General features: G+C 46.6%; 1 protein-coding gene across 1 annotated transcript in view; it reads right to left on the reverse strand.

Moving 5' to 3' along the window:
• The window catches only part of PSMB3 (proteasome 20S subunit beta 3), a 66,347-nt gene that overhangs the window by 22,156 nt on the left and 31,590 nt on the right, over positions 1–12,601 (reverse strand). The window contains exons 4-5 of the mRNA XM_073608315.1: positions 9,850–10,027; positions 8,627–8,721 (exon numbers count right to left, since the gene is read on the reverse strand). Coding sequence (XP_073464416.1) covers positions 8,627–8,721; positions 9,850–10,027 — 273 coding nt within the window. The remainder of the gene's footprint in view (positions 1–8,626; positions 8,722–9,849; positions 10,028–12,601) is intronic.

The raw sequence follows: 12,601 nt of genomic DNA on the forward strand, positions 1-12,601 counted from the left end.
CCAAGCTTCATGACAGAAACACAACAGGCCGTCCACATACGGGATGACCGAAATCCCCCTTAGCTTCAGAGGCTCCAGGGCTTCCACCATCATCTTTGTAAAGGTCCTGGGGAGGATGAAAGCCCGAACGGCAGAGCTCTGAATTGAAGATGCCAAACTGAAGTTCCTAGGTTGAGGGCCAGACGGAGAAAACATTGGGAAGCCGGAGCTATCGGGACGTGAAAATAGGCGTCCCTTAGATCTAGGGATGCCATGAAACAGTCTTGAGTCAGTAACTTTGTTAGATCATGTCCATCCAGAAATGTTTGTAATGGATCGATCTGTTCAGGATTTTCAAGTTCAGTATCAACCGATACTTTCCTGAAGGTTTTTTCGCCAAAAAGATGCGGGAATAGAAGCCCCGGCCTTCCTGATGTTTTGGGACCCGGATAATCACTTCCTGTTGAATCAGATCCTGCAGCAGGTTAATCATTGCGGAAGCTTTTTCTTGGTCCTTTGGAAGAGCTGTGACATAAAATCTGCTCGGGGGGGTTTTCTGAGAATTCCAGAGTGTACCCCTGGGAGATGACGTTTCTCACATACAGGTTTGTAGTTTTTCCCCACTGTAGGTGAAAGGCAGACATACAATCTTCCCCCCACGGGGGAAGGATTGTCATTTGTTCTTAGGGGGCTGGTCGGGGGGGGGGGGGGGATCTGAAGAGCACTCCTCTTACCTCTTTGGGAGGCCCAGCGCTTCTTCTGGTCTTGATCCCCATTTTTGAGGGGCTGTTGAACAGCACGAATAGTGTTCTTGATTGGTTGTTTCTTTTGGAAGGGAAAGCATTTGTCAGCTGTCCTGTCCAAGGTCTGGACCAAAAAGAAGATCACCTGAAAAAGGTTGGCCTCATAATTTTATCTTGGAAGCTGTGTCACCAGACCAAGTTTTTAGCCAGACAGCACGTCTGGCTGAGTTCACCAGCGCTGACGACCTTGCTGACCTCTTTACTGATTCAGCTGATGCATCAGCCATGTATTTTACTGCTTTCAGTATTAATGGAAAGGACTCCAAAAGTTCTTTCCGAGACGTACCCACTTCTACGTGGCACTTCAGCTTCTCCACCCAGCATTCTAGGTTTCATTGCGACAAGCGTGGAAGCCATGGCGGGTTTGAGGCTGGCCTATGTGGAATCCCACAGAGTCTGCTCTTTTATCCGTCACATCCTTCAGCGCCCCCATTTCCTTAAATGCTAGGTCTGTGCGACGGGAAATCTGCGAGAATGCGGCATCTACACAGGGTTTCTTATTTCATACCTCTGACTCCTTATCTTCGAAGGGAAACCTTCTCCTAAGGCTTTTGGAAAAGGGGCCTCTCAGGGTCCTTCCATTCTTTCTTCACTGCGTCCGAAAGGATTCTGTGGACTGGAAACACTATGTTTAGCGTCATCTAGTCCTTGGTACATTTTATCATGAACTGGCAGTTGTACCCTTTCCTCCTGGATCTCGAGGGTAGTGTAGATCGCTCTCAAAAGGTCATCCGCTTTCTCTAGTGATAGTTTGTACCTAGAGGCTCGGCTATCATCTTCCTCATCTGAATCCCTAAGGGAGGGAAGAGTACCTGTCCCCTCATCCCCTGAGTCAACGACCTCTGCTGATCTAGAGGTGAGTGCCCTAGGGCTGGACTGTGGATTCTGGGGCTCAACCTGGCCTGCTGGGCTCTGGACCAGCATAGATTTGACTGAACTCAATGCACTCTGCACACACAATCCTCAAGGTAAGCCTTCTCCCTCCACCTTGGAGAGTTCCAGCATGCGTTTCCACCATTGCAGAGGAAACAATAACTGATGCCATGGTGGAAGAGGAGGGATTTAAAGACGGCATGCGTTTCCTGGAAAATGCGCTGCGCTCTCTCCAAGGTTGTCCTGAAAGGCGATTTGAGAAAGTGTAAACCAAGAATGCGTGGCCAAGGGGCCCTGAATGAAAACAGCCAGAGCAGAGACTTAATCCTTGATCATGCTCAACACACGTTTCTGATCCACACCACGTTGGAGGAGGGCCAAACACCCGAGAAGGCGCAAGGATGGAACCCCCGGGCTTCACACCAAACAATATAGGCTTGCCAGGTGCGACGAGGAAAACATACAGGCCTTTAACATAGTCTGAATCAGAGCCAGAAAAAACCCAGTCAGTCATTTAGAACCTGCCTTTCAAGAGCCATGCCGTCAAAAACCAGCAATGGTAAAGCAGAGTGGAAGACCGGCCCTTGAGACAGAACATCCTCCCGAAGAGATAGCCGCCAGGGATCGTCCACCACCAACCGCATCACGTCGGCACGATCCCTTTGCCCTCAATCCTGCGTAATAGACAAAGAATTAGTCAGAGGGGAGGGAAGGAGTAAATGAGATGGTGGTGCTGTAGGAGCAGTACAAACGAATCGGTCGCATCTGCCAGAGGATCCAACGATCTTGCCACAAACCTGGCATCCCGCCTAAAAACGGAAGGTTTCACGAAGATCGACGTTTGGCATCCCCCAGTGAAGGTAGAGCTGATGGAACACCTCCGCATGTAGGGGCCGCTTGACCTGATTCAGCGTCTGAAGGCTGAGATAACTCACTTGCCAGTTTGATGCCTGGAATGTGTATGGTGGGCAAAGAAGGAACAATCCTATCCGCCTATCGCATGTGAGCCATCTCCTTTGACGCTGCTGCACTTCTTGTGGCTTCCCTGATGATTGACATATGCCACCGCAGTGGCGTTTTCTGACTGGATCCTGGTTGGCAGATCCTTTGGGCGATCGATCCGTTCAATGTGTCAGTGACAACCTGATCCCTCAATGCTCCAAGATATTGATGGGCAGTCAAGCTTCCTCCAGGATCCAGCGTCCCTGAGCCAAGTCCCACCCCAAGACTCCACCCCCACCTAATAGGCTGGCATCTGTTATGACCACCATCCAGCGGGTGGGGAAAAAAGGACTTTCCATTCCGCAGAGCGGGAAACCTCATCCAGAGAACATGCCCTTGTTGGTCTCTCTAGGTGAATCCGATTGTCCAGAGAGGCGAAAGACCTGTTCCACTTGAAAAAAGGATATTCTTTTGCAGTGTTCTCGTATGGAACTGGGCATACGAAACCGCTTTGAAGGTGGTCACCATCAGGGCTCAGACCTGCATGCAAAAATGCAGGGAGGGCCGCCTGCAAGTCATAAGCTGCTGGACCAGTGACCAGAGCTTCAGGAGTGTGTGTCTGACGGAAGTAACACCATGGCCCACTCCAAATCGAGGATCAGTCCCAGTTGAAAGGGTTAAAAAGGGTTAAACACCAACTTCCCAAGGAGCAGAATCCACCAAAAATCCTATGGAGAATGCATGGTGATCTTCACACTGTCTAGCAGGGATGAGCATGTCATCCAGGTAGCCGATCACAGCATACCTCCTTGTCTGAGCAAGGCCAGGACCGGAGGCAAGACCTTGGTAAACACCCGATATGCAGAAGTCAGGGCAAAGCTACAAATTGAGAATGCTCATCCCCAATAGTCAAGAGTGGGAAGCGCTGATGCCCCTCGCAAGTGGGAAGGCTGACTGCAGGTTGTATTTAAGCCCGCTCTCAAGCCTCCATTTCTTTTTGATGTTTCTTTCATGGACGATCGATGGGCGTAATTTCCGGGCAACTTGCTGATGTCACTTCCGGGTTTCGGATCAACATGGAGGTCGTGCGGCTGCAGCAGGCGTCGCTTCTCCACGCTTTCTCGCTCAGGGTTACAGGTATCGGGTGGGGAAGTACGGGCAGGGGAGTGGCCACAGTATCTTGGTGTGCCATTGGGGGGCAGAGCAAGGTCCGCTCCACATGGCATTTGGGGAGAGGGGTGGGTACTGTTGGGGGTTCCTCTGTCGGTGGGTGGTTTGTGGCATGGGAATGTCACACACACCTTGTTTCCATGAGGGATGGCGTCATCCGACACATGCTTCCACCACTGACTGTCAGACAGGTAGGGAGAGGACACTGGGTATTCAGGTGCAGTTGGTCAGTTGGGGGTTTGTGTCATTCTTGGCCACAGGTGGTTGTGGTGTCCCATCCTGTCACACTAGCAACGGGGGTCCCTGGTACGATGGCCATGTTGCTGGTGAGGGGGGTCTCTGCTGGACCCTGGCACCTCGGCAGGTTTTTAGGCTCAGAGAGGGCTGATGCGCGTTAGTGGGCATCTGGGGGAGAAGGGTTGTACAGAGTCCAGCGGCTTTCTTCCAGTGAGAGGTGACCAGTTCTTACACATTTTTTTGGCTTATGTTGGGCGTTTATTTCTTCTGGGCATCGGTTAAGTCAAAAGGGCAGCTCTGTGTTACCACCTTGTTTAACTTGTACCGGGATGAGCACTGCTTTCGGGGCACGACTCAAGAGCAGCCCACATCTGGCCATGGAATACCTGGGGGTGGGTAAGCTTAGGGTACCTCCCAGTACTCGGCACCCAGGCACCCCAGGCCCCTAGCATGGTTCAAGGGTGGTTCATCCCCATCCAAGCTCACGCCAACTACCACTTATTTATTTTTTTAAACCACAAAGAAAAAAACAAAAAAACAAACAAAAAAAAAAAAACAAAAAAAACACACATATCCTCAAACTGTAGGTAGGTCGTTTTACGCGTTAGGTGGGGAGTCATGCAATCGGCCTCATACGGTCTATATCCCCGTTTGGGTACTCTTATTTATTTATTTCAGGTACTTATATAGCGCCATCAATTTACGCAGCGCTTTACATATACCATTGTACATTCACATCAGTCTACAATCTAAGGTCCCTAACTCACATTCATACATACTAGGGAAAATTTAGACAGGATCCAATTAACCTACCAGCATGTCTTTGGAGCTTACCGCAGTTCGCGGCTCTAAGTGGTATCTAAGCATCTTACAAGGCTGCATCTCACGCATATATGTTTATTTTTTCAGGTTTCTGGTTGGAGTGTTTATGTGATCAGACAATCAGTGTTCAGTTTAGTGAGCTCAGCAAGTGTCATGTATTCAGTCATACATGGTTCGGGTTTCACAGATCCACATTTGTGTGTTCGCGTTAGAGCACGCGTTTCCCCACAGTGACGGTTGCACGGGTGTTAGGGTGAGACAGGACACTGGTGTGGTTTGGTATGGGTCATTGGAGGTTGTTGTGGGGTTGTGTTGATAGAGCCCTATTGGGTCAGTGTCTAGGTCTACATGACTTGGGTGCAGCATGGGTTTATACTCATCAGGTCCTCAGCGCATGGCTTGTGTCACAGTTATTGGTTCGGTTGACTGAGCCTCAGTTTAGCATGTGGGATTTTGGGGCAGCGCGGCCCACCACTTTGTTCCTTCTGTCAGCACAGCTCACATCCCGCTACGTCACTGGGGAGTAGCTAGTAAGGGCACCTGCCAGTTGTACCTAGCCATCTCACAGGTTGGTTGGCAGGGGTCACATAGTACACGTCTCATCCGGATGTGTAGGCGTGTAGAACCGTATCAACTAAGATAAATAGATTCAAACAGTCCTCTAAACTAATTTTGCATATGTCGGACAAGCTGCAAGAATTGGAAACAGCATATAGTGTAAACCCCAGCCCTGACAACCTTCAAAAGGGTTAAACTGCAAGCCCGGTTAGTTACACAACTGCATATAGAGAAAGCCAGACAACAAGTGTTCTTCTGTAAACAGCGTGTTTGAGCAAGGAGAACGAGCAGGGAAACTACTCGCGTACCTAGCCCATTTAAATGTCAAACCACCGGTGATAGTCTCCCTGACCACACCACAGGGTGATATCATTACTGACCCCCCCCCCCCAGGTAGCGGCAAAGTTCAAAACGTTTTATAGTGAACTGTATAAGACACAGAACACAAATACCCAACAAGACATTAAAAACTTATTTACATACTATACAATTCCCTAAACTTAATTCCGAACAAGTACAAATGCTTGAAGCACCTAGAACGCAGAATGACGTCACAGAGGCACTCTCAGTTATCCAAATTTAAGGCTCCAGGCCTGGACGGCCTGCCCCTAGAATTTTACAATACCTTTTCGGAGTTACTTATTCCTAAACTAAAACAATTGTACCACAACATCTTTGACAAGGGAGTACTCCCTCCCTCCATGCAAGAAGCACAAATAATAATCCTCCCCAAAGCCAGGGAAGAATCCCCACTACCCTGAATCATACGGTCCCTTTTCCCTGCTCCAGGTAGACATAAAAATACTGGCCAAGATACTCACCTCATGACTTATTGCAGTCATTCTCTCACTAGTACACCCTGATCAGACTGGCTTTATGCCGTGGAAGAACACGCCATGAACATTAGGAGACCATATTCAGGCCCAGCATGATAACTTTGTTACAAGGGTGGTGGTGGCCTTAGACACTGCCAAGGCCTTAGAATGGCCATACCTATGGGAGTGCCTCCGGGGGCATGGAATTGGGCCAAATTTCATCAAATGGGTGCAGCTTCTGTATCAGTCACCTAAAGCACGAGTATTTGTCAACGGATGGTTATCTGACCAATTCCCCCTCGAGAGGTGCCCTCTTTCCCCTCTTCTCTATGCCCTGGCAGCTGAACCTCTGGCCATTGCCATCAGGGTAGCGTGCGATGTGGATGGATTACGCCTGGGCACGTCTCTGGAAAAAAATAGGACTTTATGCAGACGACACCATACTGTATCTGGCGGACCAGGGACCATCACTGCAGGCGGCACTGGGAATCATTGAGAAGATGGAAAGTTTCTCTGGGCTGCGCATAAATTGGGATAAATCCCAGATCCTCCCCTTGGACCAATTTTCCCCCACCTTCCACATATCCAGACTTACCACTAGCTAGAGTAGACTCAATCAAATATTTGGGGGTGCAGGTCACGAGAAACCTGGGAGATTACAACACTCTTAACGTAGAACTGTTACCTAGCCTCACAACTATCTCACATGTATAATTATAATACGACTGATATGCAGCGCTATAGAGCTCTGGTGTGTGACAATCCAGTGAATTCACTGACATCCCCTATTCAGGCCATTCTTCGTGGAGGACAAGCACGTAGAAAATCTCCCCGATATAATGATGGTATGCTTTCACACCACCAAAAAGTATGGGAAATAACTCTGAAAAAACAAAAAAACAAACTGGGACACATTCACTCCCACACTCCTCTCCAATGTTTAATGTATACAGTATTTGTGCATTTCCAGTTAATAAAGTTGGTTTTCCCAAAAAAAAAAAAAAAAAACAAACACACACACACACACCTCTCAAATGACCAACTAACGGCTAAAACCAGCGGACACTATTCTGTACTACTTCTCCTGGATCTCTCTGCTGCCTTTGACACAGTGGACCACCCCCTCCTCAATAATAAACTCCACTCCTTTGGTCTCTGTGACTGTACTCTTTCGCTGGTTCTCATCCTACCTATCCCACCACTCCTTCAGTGTCACAACTCTACTTCCTCCTCTCCTCTACCTTTACCTTTCTCCGCTGGGGTCCCCCAAAGTTCTGTTCTTGGACCACTCCTTTTCTCAATCTACACCACCTCCCTGGGTCAGTTGATTGCCTCCCATGGCTTTAAATCTCAACTCTACGCTGATGACACCCAAATCTCTCTCTCCATCTGTCTCCTCACGCATCACCAACTTACTAGCAGACATATCAGCCTGGATGTCACATCACTTCCTCAAACTGAACCTATCCAAAACAGAGCTCATGATATTTCCTCCCTCAGGTGCCACTTCCCGATTTCTCTGTTAATATCAAACGGCTCAACTATCAACTTGTCCCCCCACGCCAAGGTCGTAGGTGTAATCCTGGACTCCGAACTAACCTTTCGACCCCACATCCTATCGCTATCCAAAATTTGCTGCCTCAACCTCCGCAACATCTCCAAGATACGCCCCTTCCTAACCAACGTCACCACAAAGCTTCTAATCCACTCCCTGGTCATCTTCCGCCTCAACTACTGCAACTCCCTCCTCATTGGCTTACCTCTAAATAGGCTATTCCCACTTCAGTTCATCATGAACGCTGCTGCCAGGCTCATCCACCTCACAAACCGCTCAGCCTCTGCTATACCCCTCTGCCAATCCCTCCATTGGCTGCCAACGAATTAAATTCAAGATACAACACCTTACAAAGCCATCCACAAACTGGCCCCCAGCTACATCACTAACCTAATCGTTCTCTTCGCTCCTCCAAAGACTTCTTGCTCTCAAACTCCCTTGTCGCCTCATCCCATGCTCGCCTTCAGGACTTCTCCAGAGCCTCTCCCATCCTCTGGAATGCTCTACCCCAATCTGTGCGATTTTCTCCTACTTTATCCACTTTCAGACGATCCCTGAAAACGCATCTCTTCGGAGAAGCCTATCTGGCCCCCACTTAACAACTGTATATTTATCTTCTCAATCAGCATATCGCCCACAGTTATTACCTAGTATCTCTTGACCGTCCCTCTTAGATTATAAGCTCTAAGGAGCAGGGCCCTCTGATTCCTACTGTATTAAGGTGTATTGTATTTGTACTGTCTACAATCAAGTTGTAAAGCGCTATGTAAACTATTGGAGCTATATAAATCCTGTATAATAATATAAATAATAATAAATAATATTTTGCCAATAAGGCAGATCTGTCAAGATTAAGAATAACTGGTACTCACATGATGTGTACAACCACCCCCATGCCAGACACAGCATCTCTGTCCACAGCATTCAGCATGGCCTGCGAGATGGTTTCAAAAAGGTCCTCTGGCTCCTTGAGGAAATAAGAGTATATTGTTGAGCAAAAAAGAAAAAAAAAAAAAAAAAAGTGGGAAATGAGAGTATATGATCAAGTAAACTTTTTGGTACTATAATGTTAACATTCACCTGGCAGTCCTTTTTGTCTGCCTGTTAAGCTTTTCTAAGTGTGCTGTTCCCTATTGGCATTTTTGTATTTTCATACAAAAAGTTTGAGATTCAACCTAAATGGATAAAAACAGGCAATAGCTACATCTTGATAGAGTGGAATACATTCATAAAGAACGGTGAATGGTAAAGCACAACCACTGTGCAGTGCAGCTCAATAGATTGCACAGTCCAACTGTGTTTTTAAAATGCTAAACACTCACTTATGTCCTATCCACCCAGGTACAGTATCTCACAAAAGTGAGTACACCCCTCACATTTTTGTAAATATTTTATTATATCTTTTCATGTGACAACACTGAAGAAATTACACTTTGCTACAATGTAAAGTAGTGAGTGGCTGTGCGAGTTATTTTGAGGGGACAGCAAATTTACACTGTTATGCAAGCTATACACTCACTACTTTACATTGTAGCAAAATGTAATTTCTTCAGTGTTGTCACATGAAAAGATATAAAATATTTACAAAAATGTGAGGGGTGTACTCAGATTTCTAAGGATACTGTATATCCCATTCAATGCAATGCTGTACATTTATGTGCAATGTGGTAAACCAGCCTTTACATTTGGATAGGCTGGGTGCTATGAAACAAGTTACCGCAATGCAACGAAGTGAATGGACTCAAAGTGGAACGTCACCTGAAAATTAAAGTTTTTCTTACTGTTTACCTCCTGCCAGCGTCCAATTGAAATGCACCATTGTTTTGGGTTAGGGGTGGAGGGGGAGGTGGTAGTGGAACCTTTTTTTTTTTTTTTTTTTTTTTTAATTAACAGGTACCATTTCCCCAATCCCATGTACCCACTTTCCTAATCCTTACCTACATGAGGTGAGGATAGAGTCATCTTGGGCTGCAGGACAATTTACTACAATCCAACAGGAATCTATGACCCGTATTTTCAAGCAGTGCAACCACTTTAATTTTATTTAAAATAAAAAGTATTATCTGGGCTACTCAACAAATCCTTCTATACTCACCAAGTCTGGCTCCCAGAGAGATTCACACATGCCATACATCTGTTCTGAACATGTCCCACTAACTACAAAGTCTTCAGTCTCCATTGGACATCCGATAAGATCCAGGGAGCAAATGAATGGCTCATAGGTCTTGGGGTCCAAACCAGCAATAACTGGTTCAATATAGTACGGACCAAATCTGGCAAGAAAACAAAGTATTTCTGAAAAACAAATCTAGATCAATGCATACGCTATATAGCAAAATCATCAAACTGTAGTCTCCAAGTAGAATTCTTACCCAAAAACATTTTTCCTTTTTTTGTATTAGATAAAACAGTATAAGAATAGAATATAACCTGGCTGCCTTCATTACTGTCTGTATCCCTAATGGAGAGATTTCCTCTCACTTCCTGTTTGGTCCCAGTAAAAAGTTACATAGTAGGTAAGGTTGAATAAAGACAATAGTCCATCCCGTTCAATCTGTGTAGGTGTACATGTGTCAGTGTTTATAGCAATACTCCCTGCTGCCACCACCAATTGTGGAAGAGCGTTCCATATCCTTACTGTCCTGACAGTGAAAAAAACCCCTTTGCAGTTTAAAGGAGTTGTAAATTCAGAAGTTTTTTTTTTTATCTTAATGCATTCTATGCATTAAGATAAAAAAAAAAAACTGTGTGTAGCAGCTTCCCCAGCACCCCCGAATTACTTACCTGAGCCCCATCTCTCTCCAGCCACGTCCACGAGTGTCTTAGCCGTTCGTTACGCTCCTCCCGATTGGCTGAAAGACAGCAGCGGCACCATTGGCTCCCGCTGCTGTCAGTCAATTAGCCAATCAGGGGAAAGGGGCTCTGTGTCTGAATGGACACAGAGCTGTGACTCAGCTCGGGTGCCCCCCCATAGCAAGCTGTGGGGGCACTTGATAGGAGGGAGGGGCCAGGAGCACCGAAGAGGGACCCGAAAAGAGGAGGATCCTGTCTGCTCTGTGCAAAGCCAACTGAGGAGCCAAGTAGAAACATGTTTTATTTTATTCTTTATTTGTAAACAAGACTTTACAATTTTAAAGTGATTATAAAGACTTTTTTTTTCCTCCCCTCTTAATATTACAAACATGTTATACTTACGTGCTCTGTTACAGTGGTTTTGCACAGGGCAGCCAAGATCCTCCTCTTCCCAGGTCCCTTTTCGGCTCTACTGGCCCCTCCCTCCTGTAGAGTGCCTCCACAGCAAGCAACTTGCTATGGGGGCACCCCAGCCGAGTCACAGCTCGTGTCTATTCAGTCCCAGAGCCTTGTTTCTGCCTCGCCCAGCTATCTCCTGTCTGGCTGACTTTGATTGACAGCAGCAGGAGCCAATGGCGCCACTACTGTGTCTCAGCCAATCAGGAGGAGTCCTGGATGACTGAGGAACTCGCGGACATCGCTGGAGGAAGATTGGGCTCAGGTAAGTAGTAGTAGGGGGTGCTGGAGGGCAGCTGCTGCAGACAGAGGGTTTTTAACTGGTTCCCGATCGGCTCACGTACCTATACTGCGGCACAATGGCACCGCTGTGCTAAGCCCCCTATGGGTACGGGGTCCCCTTTAAGAGCCGCCAGAGGCCATGAACGAGAGCCAGCTTGGGGATTTGTGTGTGTGTGTGTGTAAACACACAAATCCCTGATCCGTCAAGGGAGAGGAGACAGATTGTTTGCTCCTACTAAGTAGGAACAACGATCTGTCTCCTCTCCCAGTCAGTCATGTCCCCATACAGTTAAAACACATCTAAGGAACACACATTTACCCCTTGATCGCCTCCTAGTGTTAACCCCTTCCCTACCAGTGACATTTACACAGTAATCAGTGCATATTTATGTGTTGCTATGGCTATAGTGACTTTATTGCAATAATATGGAGTTAGATATATTATTTAAAACCATATGTTTTGAAGGAAGGAAGCTAGCCCCCCCCCCCCCCCCTTCATTGATTTGTAAAAAAAAAAAAAAAAAGAAAAAAGGAAGATAGGTTTTGGAGCTGAGCAGAGGAAGTTGGTGGGAGGAGCTTGGGGTCTTTTTGGAAAGAAACATGTGGTCAGACAAGGAGATGTGTTTGGAAAGACATGGCTACCAAGAAGCTGGAGAGTTTAAAAACTTTTGAGTTGGACTGTGCAAAGAACCATGAAGGCCATTACATCTTAAACCCCAAGTTGTTTACTTATTGCTTAGATTTGTAGGCATATTTTTGTAAGCAAAGTTGTGTTGTATTGTGTATCCTACAGTTGTATGTGCAGCTTTCCTGTTTAGTAAAGCTTGGATACACTACAGAAATTTAAGCTTTCTTGGTTTTACCGCAAGAACCTTAATAGATAAGACGCTCGTGCCAGGATTTGCAATAAAATCTCAACTGAAGCAGACCTGTTTTCTGTGGTGTGTTTTTTTTTTTTGCTTGTGCTGGGGGAAAATGCTGTGTACACTGTTTAGGAAGAGTAAGGCTGTAAAGGTTTCTGGTGTCCAGGAGGACTTGAAGGCGTGCACCCTTCTTACCTGGGCCAGAAATAGTCAGTGGATGTCTGTTGTAAAAGGAGCTGACTGGATATGCTTCTCCTTTGAACAGCGCGGGGGGGGGGGGGGGTCTGATCTTTCCTCAGATTTTAGTCTGTTCAGTAAGGGAGAGATGCAGGCAGTTGCTGCGTTTGGTTTGCTTCCTGCATGCTCTACATATTGAATCTGAAAAGTGGGAAAAGACAGAGTTAGAAAGATTTACTGAAGGAGCAGATTGCAGTAGCATCCAAGTGTTGGAAG

Source organism: Aquarana catesbeiana, linkage group LG12 (genome assembly GCF_042186555.1).
Source record: "Aquarana catesbeiana isolate 2022-GZ linkage group LG12, ASM4218655v1, whole genome shotgun sequence".
Taxonomy (NCBI): Eukaryota; Metazoa; Chordata; class Amphibia; order Anura; family Ranidae; genus Aquarana; species Aquarana catesbeiana.